Source organism: Rhinatrema bivittatum, chromosome 1 (assembly GCF_901001135.1).
Source record: "Rhinatrema bivittatum chromosome 1, aRhiBiv1.1, whole genome shotgun sequence".
In the NCBI taxonomy this organism is placed as follows: Eukaryota; Metazoa; Chordata; class Amphibia; order Gymnophiona; family Rhinatrematidae; genus Rhinatrema; species Rhinatrema bivittatum.
Genome location: NC_042615.1, coordinates 758418036 through 758435548, shown reverse-complemented (window position 1 = coordinate 758435548; position 17513 = coordinate 758418036). Strand labels below are relative to the sequence as shown.

Genomic DNA, 17513 nt, shown 5'->3' with positions numbered 1-17513 from the left:
TTTCTTAAAAACCTGTTTATTTTTGTTTTTACTTTTATTGTAAACCGCTTTGACCAATATTTAATTGTAAAAATGGTATATAAATATTTAAAATAAATAAATATAGTTGCACTGGAGAAAGCACAGAGAAGGGTGACCAAAATGATAAGGGGCATGGAATGGCTGCCCTATGACGAAAGGCTAAAGAGTTTAGGGGTGTTCAGCTTGGAGAAGAGATGGCTAAGGAGGGAATATGATAGAGGTCTACAAAATCATGAAAAGGACTTGAAAAGGTTAATGTAAATTGGTTATTTACTCTCTCATATAATAGAAGGACTAGGGGGACACTCCATGAAGTTAGCAAGTAGCTCATTTAAAACAAACTGGAGAAAATTATTTTTCACTCAGGGGTAGATTTTAAAAAGCTGCGCGCGGGCATACATGTGCAGACGCTACCCATCGCGCGCATATGTACACCCGATTTTATAATTTGTGCGCGCAGGCGCACGCAAGTTATAAAATCAGGGGTCGGCACGTGCAAGGGGCTGCACAATTGTGCACCTTGCATGCGCCGAGCCACACTGCCTTCCCCCATTCCCTCCCAGGCCGCTCTGAAATCGGAGTGGCCTGGAAGAAAACTTCCCTTCCCCCTAACCTGACCTTCCCACCCCTTCCCCTAACTTTTCCTCCCCCTAGCCCTACTCTAACCCCCCCCAAATTTGTATTTAACCTTTTGAGCCTGACTCTGGGCAGGTGCAAGTTGCGCGCGTCGGCCAACTGCCGGCGTACTATGCTAAGCGCAGCGGCAAATGGCCACTGTGCCTGGAGCCTCTGACCCCACCCACGCCCCGCCCCTTCCCGTCCCTTTAGTAAAGCCCCGGGACTTACACGCGCGTCTCCGGGCCTTTTGAAAATAGGCCCAGCGCGCGTAACCTTTTGAAAATCCGGCCCTCAATGCATATGTAAGCTCTGGAATTCAGATAATAGCCCTAAAGGAATTGCAAATAGAAAATCTGTGCATCTTGGGTCCCTTAATCTCTCTCGCAGGGTCCCTTCTTTCTCATTATATGCAATGCGAAGCTGCCCTGGGTAAACTGGAAAATGGGGGTCCTTTTACACCAATTGGATTTACCTTCCACAATACCTGGGCTCCACTGCTCGATCTCAGATTCTCTCCTCTCTATGGGCACCCCCTTAGCTGTTTTGGAGCACCAGGTGGTGGCTTAATTCCTTTTCTCTCCTCCCAATTATGACACCAGCTGGGTATCCACTCCTCTCAGCTCATTGCCACCCTTGGACTGAAAGCACCTAGATAACTTGAAAAAAATTCACATCTTCATTCATAACTCTCCCTTTTGGGAACGAGAGGTGGATAAAACTTCATCCCAACAAAAATCAAACAAAGGAAATAATTCAAAAACAGAGATAAACTGCCTGATATGAGGTGAAATAAATCTCTTATGGTCTCTCAGTCAAGGTTTTGGGCCTGTACTATATAAACTTAAGGGAACTGAAGAAAACAATCTCTACTCTCTCAAATCCAAAACTTAAAATCCTCATACACAATAGGGGTCACTTGCTTATGCGCAAGGAATAAATCATTCTTCTACTCTACACTGCCAAACCTAGCTACTAAGCCTCACTTACAGGCCGATACAGTAAAGTGGGGCCGCGGTTACCCCGCTCCTAACCCGCTTTCTACTCACTTTCCGGCCGCATTAGCCCTTCCTGCGATACACTATCCCCTTTAACCCATCCTTACCGCCTCTTTAAATCCCCGGGTAACCCCTTCCGCATGCGGCATGTATATTAAATGTAAATGATCGAATTAGCTATTCCTTCCCATACAGTAACGCGCGCCCCGACTATCGCTATTTTACCCTGCCGTTTTGCCACGCGTTTAACCTGCTAACTTATCGCCTACCCTTACCCCTGCGTTAGAAGCAGGGGTAAGGGTAGGCGGCAAACTTTCCCCCAAAAGGAAACCTCTAAAAACCTAAAATCCCCTCCTCCCCACCTCCCGAAGCGACTTTTTGTTGTTTTCTTACTTTTTGTTGCTTTCAGCTCCTTCCCTTCTCTGCCGTCCTCCGGAGGGGCAGCCGGTGGCGAAAGCAGCTTGCAGCGTTCCCTTGCGACCATGTGCAGCGTCTTTTTGGAGGAACCGGAGTCCTAGCGCCTCCAGTGCCCTGGAGGAAAAATCCTCCCCCCCCCCCCCCGGAGAACCCAGCTGGGGTTGAGAGGCGCGAGTACTGAGTGAATCCCCTTCCCCAGGGCAGTGCCCCTGACAGGGGCTGCAAGGTAGCGAAGTGTACTTTCATTGGCCTGAGCACCCGTCAATTTGGGCTGAAAAGCAACAAAAGGTAAGTTGGCACATGTCGAGCCGCTTCGGGAGGACGGGATTTTCGGTTTTTAGGTTTTCATGGGTTAACATAGAAACATAGAAATGACGGCAGAAGAAGACCAAACGGCCCATCCAGTCTGCCCAGCAAGCTTCACACATTTTTTCTCTCATACTTATCCGTTTCTCTTGGCTCTTAGTTCTATTTCCCTTCCACCCCCACCCTTAATGTAGAGAGCGGTGATGGAGCTGCATCCAAGTGAAATATCTAGCTTGATTAGTTAGGGGTAGTAGGGTTAAAGTTGGGATCCACTTCCTGGTGCCTGTCATTTCAAATGACATTTGAAATGACATTTGAAATGACAGGTACTAGCGTACCCAGGATACTGTATTGGCGCTGTATTAAGCGCCTATACAGTAAAATGGGTTGCGCGGGCCTAACGCTTCGCCTAACGCTTTGCAGACGCGGCTTGCATTTGCATGCCATTTCAATAGAGTATCGAGCGGTATGTGATCAGAACAGTGCGTGGGGCAAGCAAGGGTGCGCCCGGCACTGCCGCACTCTTTCTAACGCGGCCTTACTGTATCGACCCGTTAGTAGGCATCACAGTGGACTCTAAATAAGATATTCATCCAATCCCTCTAGCTATTTGCCGCAGCTCTAAATATCTGTTCTGTACATCTAGGGGCAGATCTTAAAACCTGCGCTTGGGCGTAGATTTGTTCTCGCAACCTGGCGCAAACAAATCTATGCCCGATTTTATAACATGCACGCATGTTCCGGATGCCTTGCTGCTGCTGCTGCTGACTGTTCGGGCCCAAGTGTTTTCTTAGTCTAGGCCCGCACAGATTGGAAGAGGCCTCTGACTGGCCCATGCAGGCAGGAAGAAGGGGGAGTCCTATTAGCCTATGGTAAAAAGAATAGCAGGAGCAGCAGCAGCATATGGCTAGGAGGATTTCCATCGGCGGTGGGCCCCAAGAAAGAGATTTCTGCTACTGTTGAGTTCCAGGTAGGGAGAGAGAATGAATGAGTATGTTTGTGTTTAGGGGGAGGGAAATAGGGACTATATGTGAGTGGGTATGGGTGTGGGGGGAAGGGTGTGGGGGGAAGGGGGAAGGGGAAGAGAAAGAGAAAGAGAAAGGGGAGGGAAGGAGTGTATGTAAGAAAGCATGTGGGAGGGAAGGGAGTGTATGTGAAGTGGTATGTGGGCGGAGGGAGTGTGTGTGAGAGGGTATAGGAGTGTGCGTATGGACGAAAGAGAGAAATGCGAGCGAGCATGTGCGTGAAAATGAGAATGTGTGAGTGAAGATGCGAGTGTATTAGAGTGTGTGTGTACGTATTCTGCCTGCTCCATCTCCCTTGCTCCCCCCTCCTCCCCTCCTGCCTGAGAATCGATGAAAATCTCAGGGTGACTAGAAATCAAAAGTTCTCAGGTATGCAAAGTTGGAAACATAAAGGTGTTGATATTCAAAAGGATCTCACTCCCTAACTTGAAGAGTTAGATGGCTAGCCATGACATTTGGAAAATGTTCCACAGCAGAGTGACTAGCTGTGACTGTGTCTTGTACAGGAGGTGGTTTGGGTGGGAGGAAAAGTTTAGCCAGCTAGAGTGAATTTTCAACACTAACCAGATACGTTCAGCTGCCGATCTCTGAACTGGCTATATTTAGGCACATTTTTAACCACAAACTAACCAGCATGCTTGTGTCTTGAACTTTCCTAAATCTAGTTGACTATAAAATAGTTAGCTGTCTCACTGCTGAGTGACATTCTGAAAAATGGCCCCCAAAGTAATCTGAACTTTGACTGGTTCAGAGTTTTAACAATACTATTAAAAGGGATCGTTGCTATCTTCTGTCCTCTTAATGACTGCACTGTAATATTTTTTAATTTTGTTCCTTTGCTCTGTCTCAGACCCTTATCTCAAGGGAGGAGTCACCAGCTGTTGTTTTCCAGTTTTATTACAACATGGAAGCTATTTTGGCTCTGATAATGGTTTTCTTGTACATAATTATGCAGCAGTCATGCTGTAAAATGTATTGGAAGTGTAAACTTGCATAAACCATGGGTAATGATGAAAATGAAAACCAGCCCCTTAAAAGCAAGATCAGTGTGGCTATCAATCCCAAGTCAGAACGGAGATGAGCATTGTTTAGAGCAGTGGTTCTCAACCTTTTTTTGGCCGGGACACACCTGACAAATGGTTCTCATATGCGTGACACACTGAACATGTGACCATCACGGGGCTAAGTGTAAAAATGCACTCTGCATCCACAGGAATTTCCTCAACCCTCAGCAATGAGTGCAGAGCAGATCTAGGGCATAACCCGTACAACTCACCATACAAAAAAAAGATATTCTGGTTCTGATGACATCTCAGTAAAAGCAAAACAAACTCCCTCTACTACCAGGCACAATAGCCTTCCTTATGAAAAGACAGTAATTTACCACTAATGCATATCCTATTGAGAAAACACATCAAATAAGATTGATACAAATGCCTACATGCTAGTAAAATACCTCACCTCGGTCACACACCCAGAACTGACCTTCACCAAGTACAGAAAAAACACAAATTATAAATATGGAGACAGAAACTGGAACGGAAAACCAAAAAAGCCACTCTGCATACAGTGCGAACCTGGAGAAATGGAAAGAGAAATATAGCACCTAACAGACTCAGGATTTGCAATAATGCACACAAACTAACCTGCACAAAGTTACACCTGTATTACGGAACACACGCAAACAGTAACAACCCTATCTAAGAAATACAACTATTAAACCAGGCCCTAAACACTAAAACATTTCCTATTGGGAAAACAGAATAAGCCAAGCTGCTACAGAGCCCCACACTGAAATCATTGTAAAGTTATACCAAAAATGTTACAAAGCAGCTGCTGAACAAAATAATATTCAATTAAATACTCATAAAAATTATTAAAACATGTCCAAATATCAATAAAATATTTCAAAACAGCAGACATCGCATAATACCCAATAATTAAAATGGCAGTCAATCAAGAAAAATAAATTTAAAAAGCCACCTTTACTTACCTTCTCCAGCAACTCTCCTACTCCTTTCCCTTCCAGGCCAATAGCACTAACCAGAAGCAGCAAGGGCTGCTGAAGCTCTGTCCTCAATCTTCTTCCTTAGCACCCACAACCAGTCACTCACAACACACACACCCCCAATTAGACCCCACGACCAGTCTCGGTCTCTTTCACACCAGTCATCTTCCTGACCAGTTTCTCTCTCTCACACAGAAACACATCACCTCCCTGACCAGTCTCGCTCTCTCAATCACACTCATGTTCTCTTATATACAAGCTCTCAATCACACACAAAAGCTCTTACACCCATTCACACCAGCTCTCACCCAGGCTTCCATTCACACCCCTACACACAAGCTCTCACCCAAGCACCCATTCACACCCAATGACACAAGCTCTCACCCAGGTACCCATTCACACCCACAGACACAAGCTCTCCCCCAGGCACCCATTCACACCCTCAGACACAAGCTCTCACCCAGGCATCCATTCACACCCACAGACACAAGCTCTCACCCAGACATCCATTCACACCCACAGACACAAGCTCTCACCCAGACATCCATTCACACCCACAGACACAAGCTCTCACCCAGACATCCATTCACACCCACAGACACAAGTTCTCACCCAGGCACCCATTCACACACAAGCTCTCACCCAGGCCCCCATTCACACACAAGCTCTCACCCAGGCCCCCATTCACACACAGACACACAAGCTCTCACCAAAAATAACTTCTTCCTTCATTGCAGGGATGGGCTCCGGTTCCGCCGTTGCTTTAATCTGGCGGGCCTTCTTTTTTCGGCGCCACAGGGATGGGCGCCTCAGTCAGAGGTCGGGTTTTCCTCTTCACCGCTACGGGGCTGGGCTCCCGTAGCGGCCTTGCACCGTCGGGGTCGGGTTTTCCTCTTCACCGCTACGGGGCTGGGCTCCCGTAGCGGCCTTGCACCGTCGGGGTCGGGTTTTTTCTTCACCGCTACGGGGCTGGGCTCCCGTAGCGGCCTTGCACCGTCGGGGTCGGGTTTTCTCTTCACCGCTACGGGGTTGGGCTCCCGTAGCAGCCTTGCACCGTCGGGGTCGGGTTTTCTCTTCACCGCTATGGGGATGGGCTCCCGTAGCGGCCTTGCACCGTCGGGGGTCGGGTTTTCTCTTCACCGCTACGGGGCTGGGCTCCCGTAGCGGCCTTGCACCGTCGGGGTCGGGTTTTCTCTTCACCGCTACGGGGTTGGGCTCCCGTAGCGGCCTTGCACCGTCGGGGTCGGGTTTTCCTCTTCACCGCTACGGGGATGGGCTCCCGTAGCGGCCTTGCTTCGTCGGGGTCCTACACTGCTATTCCTCCCACCCCACTCCCGGGCAGTGCCATGCCTGCCTCACCGGCCAATCAAAGGCTTCCTCCCTTCTTCCTACTCCCACTGGCAGGTGGCAGGGAGGAGGCTTCCGATTGGCCTGCGCGGGGGAAGGCAATATGAAGGAGGCTTCCCATTGGGCAGTGGGGGTAGGAAGAAAGGAGGCTTTCAATTGGACCGCGGGGGCTGGAAAAAGGGAGAAGGAAAGTACAATGGGGCAGTGGAACATCGGGAGACGCGACACACCTGCCGGTGTTTGGCGACACACTAGTGTGTCGCGACACACCGGTTGAGAAGCCCTGGTTTAGAGAAACAGGAAAGCAATGTCTTAGCATCTAGAATACCTGTTTCAGCATCCCCAATGATATCTGTGATCATTATCTGAGCAAAATAGTCCTTCAGTCATACTACAGAGGATATATTTCATATTTGCTTTTGCCTCCATGCATTACAATTCATCAGTTTAGGAAAAGTGCTGTGGGAAAGTAGATTGATAATATTTTCACAGTTGCACCCAGTTTTACCTACATAAATCCAAAATATTTCAGAATGTACTTGAGAAGAATGGGAGATTATAAATTTCAGGAGTCCACTGCCCTTGACTTGCTTTTCAATTCCAAAAAGCTTTGATAAAGTGGCGTGGTTGCCAGCTGTTAGTCCACTCGAATGCACAAAAATAAATGTCAACAAAATATATATGGGGTGAATATTAAAAGCGGTTTGTCTGGCTACATTCTGGACTTAGACAAGCTGCCAGATTTAAAATCTTGCCACTCAGACTGCCCTGGACTTTGCCAGTAAAAAGTTAGCCAGTAAGTCAGGGATGGTCTGGGGCTATCCCAGGGTGGATCACATTTATCCAGTTAGCTGGTTAACACTGATTTTCAGACAGCCAAAAATCTTTAGGACAGTCAAAGAGCAGAGAAACTTATCTGGCTAACCTTTACATAGCTGGACATATTCATTGGTGTACCGGCACTGCTGAATATCTCAGCTAAGTTAGCTGGATACATTTCTCCAGCTAACTTTGCTGGCTAGTTAGACATTGAAAATTTACCTCATATATATAAGGAGATACTTTTTAATTGGACTAACTTAATACATTTCTTGACTAGCTTTCCCAAAAGTTAATTAAGAACTATATTAAGTGAATCCAAAAAAGGTATCATTTTATATATTTTTTTGTGAGCCTTTATTTCTGAATCACCAACAGGAGCACTCCATTCAAATTTAAACTTTACTTTCTCACAATTCAAATGTTTTAAGGAGTTTTAGCAAAGCCACAAAGGCACTGGAAGCACAGCTGCAGAAAAGACCTTCATAACATTCGTACGTGCAGAATGATTTCTAACTTGAAATGCCCAGGTCATATTTAATCACTGGTCCAACATTTATGCAAAAATACTTTGAACCTTTGAGAAGCGGTGATTTCTTGTCTACATAAAGACACAGACATCCTTTGACGTGCACCCCTTATGCAGCCTCGGATCGAAACAGAGCATTATGTCAGGAACGAGCATCGCTGTTGCTGCGGCCACCGCTGGCACTTCTGCTAAAATGAGGCAAGTTGCCCTTTTAATTTAATTTTAGCTTACATAATATTTGCATAATATTTTTGCATAAATGATGGACCAATGATTACATATGACCTGGGCATTTCAAGTTAGAAATCATTCTTCACATACGGATGTTATGAAGGTCCTTTCTGCAGCTGTGCTTCCAATGCTTTTGTGTCTTTGCTAAAACTCCTTAAAAATTTTGAGTTGTGGGAAAATAAGTTTACATTTGAATTGAGTGCTCCTGTTGCATTCATATTTTGACTCTCCTTATCGGTTTGTGGGTTTACAACCTTTATTTCTGTACAAAACAATTGAAAAAGCTCAATGTCATAAAGAAATTGTGTGGTATATGCTGAAAACAACATACAAAGGAAAATATTACATGAGTTATGAGTAAGATACTTGGGAGAACATTTTGGACCAGCTGCAAAATTGCTGTGCACATGTATCCCTTTCCTCTTTGTTAGCAAAGTTCTCAAAAAAGCTTTGACTTGACAATTTATTCTAACTGGTAGGAATCTTAGTGAGTGAGATTTTTTTGCTCGGGGATTGGTTTAATGGGGGGTTTTTTTCTCCCTTTGGAGCATGGAGGGTGAGTGAGGGGATCGCAGCAGCACGGGGTGGGGCTGCAGAAAAGAAATAGTGTGCCGACCCACTTGCTTCTCGTCTTCCATTGCCGGTGGAAATTTGAGGGGGCCATGATCCCTGCAGCCCCTCCTCATCCCAACACCTATGCCCCATGGTGCCCTTCCTCCTATCACCTGTGATGGACCACTCCCCTCGCACTCCCCTTAGTACATCACTGGCACATCCTTATCTTATGATGGCGGAAAACATCAAACAGCAATATGTCTTCTGCTGTTTGAGAAAACACATATCTTTACCTCTATAGTGACCAGTGAAAAAGCAAATTACAAATTAATGGACACGGTTCTAATACATGCACAAATCTACACACAGCAGATTCTTGGAAGGATATTTACTCTCCCTGTCAACTATACTATAACAGTCACACTTAAAATAATTAGTTTAGCCTAATAATTCCCTGCTTCCATCACTTCAAGAACCACTTTTAACAAGAAGACATAATGCCAAGAGTCCTGTTTCCAAATTATCTAATTCAGCCATAATCATACATATAATCATATATATATATATATATATATATATATATAATCAGGCTATAATCATATATATATATAATGTAATGTAATAGGAAATGTAATGTAATGTAATAGGAAAGTGATTATGCAATCAACTTAATATTTTCATTTTTCATAGAAAAACAGAATATTACTGAAGAAAAGGTCTAAACAATCAAAAACAATTGGGGAAAGTGAAGTTATATATAACAACAAATCCCACTCAATAATTTAAATCAAAGTGAGCAGTTCCAAAAAACTATATATTTCTCATAGAATTTTATAACTGGAGGAAAAGACCTCAGAAAAGAACTTCAGATGGAAAAATCCTTATGTCATCTTGATAGTGTTAATCGTTGGTCTAAAAATCCTCCATTCGTTATGTTAACAACAGTATCCATGTTTCAAAAGATATTGTTTAAAAAATAATTCACTTAACTTTAAATCAAGGTGCATGGTGACCGATAATTAATGCTATCAAGTGTACCGGGTGTACCAGGAGTAAAACTTTGATACCAGGACATCTGAGGCAAGGTATAGCACATGGAGAATTACATTTTAGTCAGCTACCCTACTACTGCATTCACTCACACACTGGACTACATGCAGTTAGGCATGCATCTGTTTCCATGAACCTCTATCCTCTACTTATCTACTAGGGATGTGCAGAGGGACGCCATACGTTGCATTCGTGATTCGGATTCATCAGGGTGCAGATACGTTGCATTCGGCCTTATGGCGCCCCGATGCGTTAATATGGCGATTTCTATTCGTGTGCCAGCTAAAATTCAAATTAACTACAACCCCCCACCCTCCTGACCCCCCCAAAACTTACCAAAACTCCCTGGTGGTCCAGCAGGGGGTCCGGGAGCCATCCCCTGCACTCACACCCTCAGTGCCAGTTTCATCATGGCGCCGATAGCCTTTGTCACAGGGGCTACCGGTGCCATTGGTCAGCCCCTGTCACATGGCCATTGGTGCCATCTTGTGCTCCTACCATGTGACAGGGGCTGACCAATGGCACCGGTAGCCCCTGTGACATAGTATGGGCAAAGGCTATCGGCACCATTTTGAGTACTGGCATCGGATGGCCAGAGTGCAGGAGGTCGCTCCGGGACCCCCATTGGACCCCCAGGGACTTTTGGCCAGCTTGGGGGGGCCTCCTGACCCCCACAAGACTTGCCAAAAGTCCAGCAGGGGTCCAGGAGTGACCTCCTGCATGCTGGCCGTCCGATGCCAGTACTCAAAATGGCGCCGATCGCCTTTGCCCTCACTATGTCACAGGTACCGATGGTCGGCCTCTGTGACATAGTGAGGGTAAAGGCGATCTGCTGCCAGTATTCAAAATGGCGCAGCTGCGCGCATTTTATAAAATCCAGGGTCGGCGTGTGCAAGGGGGTGCACACTTGTGCACCTTGCGCACACCGAGCCCTCGGGGAGCCCCGATGGCTTTCCCTGTTCCTCCTTCCGCCCCCCACCTTCCCCTCCCTAACCCACCCCCCCAGCCCTACCTAAAAGCCCCCCATACCTCTATTATGCAAGTTGCGCCTGCATCTGGGCAGGCGTAGGTTGCGCGTGCCGGCCAAGTGCCGATGCGTGATCCCCCAGCCTAGTGGCCCTACAGAGGCCTCTGGCCATGCCCCCACCCCACCCCGGACTGCCCACACCCCGGCCCTTTTTTCAAGCCCCGGGACATATGCACATCCCGAGGCTTGCACGCGTCGCCAGGCCTATGCAAAATAGGCTCGGCACGCGTAGGGCTTTTAAAATCTTCCCCTATATACCCATAAACACACATATACAATGAAAGTATTAAATATAAGAAAACAATAAAATCAAGCAGACAAAATGCATTTCTAACAATACTAGTCACTCTAAATATCATTAAGATTAATAATTGTTAAACATGGTGATTACCTCCATTGTTGAAAATTAAATATAATATTTCAGCTCCCAACTTTCTCAGCTGTAAAAACCAGGATATGATCATGATAGCAGATAATACCATAAATGATCCATCTGTGTATTGTTCTTTCCTGCTGCAATACTGCACACCTCACCCAATCTCTGCCTTTATCCCTCACTTCCCAACAGATCATTTGTCCTTATCCCATTGCTTTCCTAAAGCCCAATATTATTTTTGCCTCTACCATCTCAATTTCGGGGGGCTGTTTCATTTATCTACCACTCTTTTCCATGAAGAAACATCTTCTTATTACACCTGAATTTACCCCATTTCAGTCTTGTGCCATTAGTCTCATTCTACATCTTCGTTTCCACTTACAAATGTATTCATTACAGTCAGTGGTCCTTTTCTTTGCAGGCCATTTCTTTGCATGCTCTTACAAAATTATTAAACTATTTTCACTGTCTCTTTAAAAGCTGGGATGCATAGTAAGGGGTAGATCTTCAAAAAATACGTGATCGCGTACTTTTGTTTGCGCACCAGGCGCGAACAAAAGTACGCTGGATTTTATAAGATACGCGCGTAGCCGCGATTATCTTATAAAATCCGGGGTTGGCGAGCGCAAGGGGGTGCACATTTGTGCAACCTGCGCGTGCCGAGCCCAGCGCGCGCTGCCTGTTCCCTCCGAGGCCGCTCCGATTTCGGAGCGGCCTCGGAGGGAACTTTCCTTCACCCTCCCCCCACCTTCCCCTCCCTTCCCCTACCTAACCCACCCCCCCGGCCCTATCTACCCCCCCCCTACCTTTGTCAGCAAAGTTACGCCTGCTGAAAGCGCGCGTCACCGGCAGCCCCGCTCCGTCCTCCGGTCCCGGGGGCTGGTCCGGAGGCCTCGACCACGCCCCCGGGCCGGCGCCACGCCCCCGGGCCCGCCCCCAAAACGCCGCGGCACGCCCCTGAAACGCCACGTCGTTTCGGGAACGCCCCCGGACACGCCTCCTCCCGCCCCTTTTAGAAAGCCCCGGGACTTACGTGCATCCCGGGGCTTTAGGCGCGCGCGGGCCTTTTAAAATCCGCCCCTAAGTGTGTGTATGTGTAGCTATAAAACCAGAATCACATGTGAATATCATGCATTTCGAACACACCAAACAATACTGTATGCTAATTGTAATCTAATCAGCCTCAAGATCTTAAATTCACTTGGGACATAAACAGACCATACCTTGAGTGTTCTTAAACTTGTACTACTAACCCTTAGAACATATTTTCATTATCTTCATTTTCTTTTTGATCCAATTTAGCAACACTGTCAGGAAACAAACTCAATAAAATCTGCCTGGGGAGCACACATAGCAAAGCTCTTGGCATACCAATCACAGTATATCAGCAGTATTGCCAGATTATATTATTCAGAAAAATAAGTAGCAAAGTAAAAGATTTGTGGTAGAGGACATGATAAACATGCAAATATCTGGACATGAAAAATATGTCGAGCTGTTGCATTAAAATTGCCATACCTTTTACTCCCCACAATTCTGTCTGCCTTGGGGGACTCCTTGGCTGCTTGTGAAAACGCTGGGAGGTATCTCTCCTATAGATGATATGTGGATGGTATGGTCCCTTCTCAACTGGATAACTTTTAACAGGTTCAATAAAGTAATCTCCATGAGGCAGATGAAAAAATCCAGCCTGAAAATATTTAAATGAGGAGTTAAAGGGTAACAAGTGTATTCATAGAATGGAGGTTGCACAAAATTGTCACAAGGAATATTTTGGAATTTGGATTTTTTTAAAATATAAGCATGCAAGGCCTTATTTATAATCATTCAGATTACATATATTTTTGTATTGATTGGACATGTATTGGAAAAAGTACAAATAAGCCCATCATATTGACCAATTCAGTCTATTTTTTACATGCATTTCAATTAACCAATGGCCAGAAAGTTTTCAAATAAGCCCTTAAAAAAATATGCACTCCTTGAATTTTCATTGAGTTTTATGCAATACATACTTTTCTAAAATGAACATAAATAATTCAATATATAAAAACAGATCTGCTCCTGCAACTGATTCATTAACAGCACACATTAAAATGTTGCACTTATGACCTTTAGTCTATTATAATTATTCTGCACAGTTCAAAGGCATATTGTGCAGGTAGGTAGCAATAAAATAACTCACAATAACTAGTGTCTTTTCTCTCAGACGGGAGATTCATTCAGAATAGCCTGTGCACAATTACAAAATACTAGGCTAATGGGATATTTCTCCAGCAGCAGTCATTGGTTAACATTAACATTCTGTTTTGTCTGTAATTCTAAACATTGGGCCCTCAAGAAGGATATTTTCCCAATATGTTCAAATGCTGAAATACCTTTCAAAGAAACAGTGATCCTTAAACAGATGCTTCTAGATATAAACAGAGCTTGCAAGCTACAAAAAAAAAGAGAGCTTACTTGGTATGCTAGAAGATTTATATATATTACTCATAGGACAGGAACTACAGTAGAAAAGAAAACAGAGAATGGTTTTGAGCACTTGCCACTAGTGGAGCAGGCCAGTCATGCTACATTGTTCTAGTGAAATCGCTGAACTGTGCATACAGCTAAACTTACAGTACATACACTTTACAGGGGTAATTTTGTAACATGATGCATAAATTGTACAAATTTTCAAGGTAGACAAACCAAAGCAGGCACTTCCACTAGGCAAACTATGTGGCTGTCTAGAGAACGAAACCTCAGGGGGGCAGCAAAATCCCACCAGCACCAGGCCCAGAGCCACCAGTGGACCCCAGCTCACCAGCTGCTGAAGAGTAAACAAGGCCCTTGGGATTTCCAGCAGACCTGATCCTGCCAGCAGCTGAATAGTAAAAGAGGCCCAGCAGAGTCACTGATGGAGCCCATCCCTCTGGTGGCAAAAGAGTAAAAGAAGCCCTGGGGCCACTGATAGAGCCCATCTTGTCAGCAGTCAAATAGTAAATGACGCCCAGTGGGGCCAGCAGGAAAGTCCATCTCACCAGCAGCCGACGTATAGAGGGAGAGGCCCAGTATGAGACAGAGAATGTGTATGAGTGAGTGAGCAAACAGAAAAATATGATATTATTGAAATTTTATAAAAATCTTTGCAAGGGGAGGAAGCAGGATATACTTAGGGAAAAAAAATGTAAAAGAAATTTAAAAGTGATATTCATTCTGTCTGCAAATGAAGATCATAACACTTCATACTTCTACTAGAGTAGAACTGGTCAGTCTCTTAACATGAAGAAAAAACTTTAATTGATTGTGGTCAAAGGATACATAATTCACACCTAAATGTATAATCAAACATTTGCAGGGATAATGAAATAAAAAGATGCATCAAAAATATGAGTTTCTTGGTACAAAGCTAAAAATAACTTCTTTCCTGAGTAACTTTTGCCAAGTCAGGATAAATAAAAATTCTTTATTCCATCATCAAGTTTTGTGAAAATAAAGTTGCATAACCATACTTAAGCCTGGTTGAAACTCAAGGGAGACCCTCAGGGTACCACTATTACATTCTTCTAGTGGACTGTTCCAAAAAAGCTGGTAGATCTAAACTGTTATGATTCAGAAAGTGGACCCCTGTTCCGAGGTAGAGTCAGCGCCACCAAAAAGGGAGTCAACCCTCTTCGGTCTCTACCGTCGGATGGCAAGGCCTGCTGATGTAGATGTTAAATGAAGGCTTCACCCTGGAAGCTCGTGATCACCCCAGGAGGAGCCCTTAGGGACCCAGCCGCTGGGACTTAGGAGACTCCCTGAAGACTGAAGATAGTCTGGATGCAGGCACCTCCTGCAGGTCGTGGGTTCCAGACGGCTGGCGCCTCCAGCAGGTCGTAATCAGTCCGGGAGTAGAAGTCGAAGGATAGTCCAAAGCTGGTCCAAGGGTCGAAGTCCAGAGAGAGGTCAAGAGCCGGTCCAGGAACAGACGGGAGAGTGGTCTGAAGCCAGTCCAGGAGCAACACAGGAGGGTCCAAAGCCGATCCGAAGTCAACGCCAGAGAATCACCACCACCGGTCCGAAGGTCAGAAGCCAAAGAATCAATCCAACAGAGTGGACGAGCAGAAGCGGGACAAAGAACAGAGCAAATCCAGGAACATGGAACACAGGTAACCAAGCACAGAGCCTCAATACCAAGGCAAGGTCTGAGTATCAAACCTTGCCTTAAATATAGGAACTAGAGGGAGGAGTCCCAGGAGGAGCCATGACAATTTCCTGTCATGGCTCCTTTAAATATTCTCTTCAGCCGCGTGCGCGGCTCCTAGCAGAGGCAGAGGGGGAGGAGCCAGCCCGGCCGAGAGGAACCATGCGGCCAGGCTTGGCTGCGGCAGCGGCCACAAAGAAGGCAAAAGAGAAGGCTGCCTGCCACAGCAGGAGCTTCTGACAAAGCCCAATGCCTTGGGTAAGTTTAGCATTACCGTGGCCGCCGGCCCGACCCTAGTCGTGGCCCGCCGCGGCCGGCAGCCATGACACCCGGCCCCGGTTCTAACATAAACTGTCCATTATAAGTTAGAAACATATAAACATGATGGCAGAAAAACATGATGGCTTATCTAGTCTCCCCATACACATCATACATTTCAGGAAATCCCACTTGAATTTGTTTGTTAGCTATGCAGACAGCCGTCATAAGGTTTGACGTATAGCTAGGCAATACAGAAGAAACTGCTTACGGCTGGACATGTGACAAAGTAGGCTAAAGAGCAAATAAACGAACACCAGTAATCTAGAGGGATTCTCTGATTAGAATCACACTTGTGTTGATGCATTGTGGCTGACAAGGCCCTAGGTACACAGTTGGAAAAAGAAACTTCCTCATTTACTAATATACAGCAAGAATATCAAAGATAACATAGGGATACTGGATGATAGGAAATAAATAATCAATAGATGCTAAAGTAGACTTCATATATATAGAAATAAGTAAGTTGTTTACTGCTTAGTTGACCATTAGATCTTATTCATAGGTATTACTTACAGGAATTTAATTAATATTGAAATAGAGTATCAAATACTGATTGCTGATTTAAATGCTCATTAATAATATCTCCAGATCATATATAATGTGTGAATTTCATCTGTGCTATTCAGAAAGCTTAGGTTCTTGGTTTTTTATTGTAATCTGTTTAATTAGTTTGCATGCAATCATATAAGCTGAATAAAAAGAAGTCTCAAACTACATTATGTCTTTCAGAGTTATTACAAATTTTACATTTGCATAAAGTTTGGCAGAAATATACTAAGCAAAATTAGGGGCCTTCTAGGGAATCCCTAAAGGTTTTCCTTAGGGATTTTGCACACTGCTCAACTCTACAATCCCTACCACTCCCTAGATCACCTGTGCTTCCCCAATGCTCTCTTGAATTCAGATATTAGCTATGTGCAGAGGCAAAATTTTCATTTCAGTTCATTTATTCATTTTGTAGGTCACCTTCATTCACGAAAAAAATTGAGGACAATGAGTGAGGTTCTCAAATTTTCAGATGACACAAAATTATTCAAAGTTGTAAATTCACTTCCTGAAATTTGTAAATTCACTTCCTGAAATTTCACTTCCTGAAATTTATTGTACCTGAAAACTGGAGGGTGGCCAATGTAACCCCAGTATTTAAAAAAGGCTCCAGGGGCGATCCGGGTAACTATAGACCAGTGAGCCTGACTTCAGTACCGGGAAAAATAGTGGAAACTATTCTCAAGATCAAAATCGTAGAGCATATAGAAAGACATGATTTAATGGGACACAGTCAACATGGATTTACCCAAGGGAAGTCTTGCCTAACAAATCTGCTTCATTTTTTTGAAGGGGTTAATAAAACATGTGGATAAAGGTGAACCGGTAGATGTAGTGTATTTGGATTTTCAGAAGGCGTTTGACAAAGTCCCTCATGAGAGGCTTCTACGAAAACTAAAAAGTCATGGGATAGGAGGCGATGTCCTTTCGTGGATTACAAATGGTTAAAAGACAGGAAACAGAGAGTAGGATTAAATGGTCAATTTTCTCAGTGGAAAAGGGTAAACAGTGGAGTGCCACAGGGATCTGTACTTGGACCGGTGCTTTTCAATATATATATACATGATCTGGAAAGGAATACGACGAGTGAGGTTATCAAATTTGCGGATGATACAAAATTATTCAGCGTAGTTAAATCACAAGCAGACTGTGAT

General features: G+C 44.8%; 1 protein-coding gene across 5 annotated transcripts in view; it reads right to left on the bottom strand.

Annotated features, from left to right (window-relative positions):
* Nucleotides 1-17513, bottom strand: part of ADAMTS12 (ADAM metallopeptidase with thrombospondin type 1 motif 12) — a 1111988-nt gene that overhangs the window by 735246 nt on the left and 359229 nt on the right. For all 5 annotated transcript variants that reach the window (XM_029579144.1, XM_029579126.1, XM_029579135.1 and 2 more), the window contains exon 4: nt 12843-13014. In XM_029579144.1, the coding sequence (XP_029435004.1) occupies nt 12843-13014 (172 nt within the window). The remainder of the gene's footprint in view (nt 1-12842; nt 13015-17513) is intronic.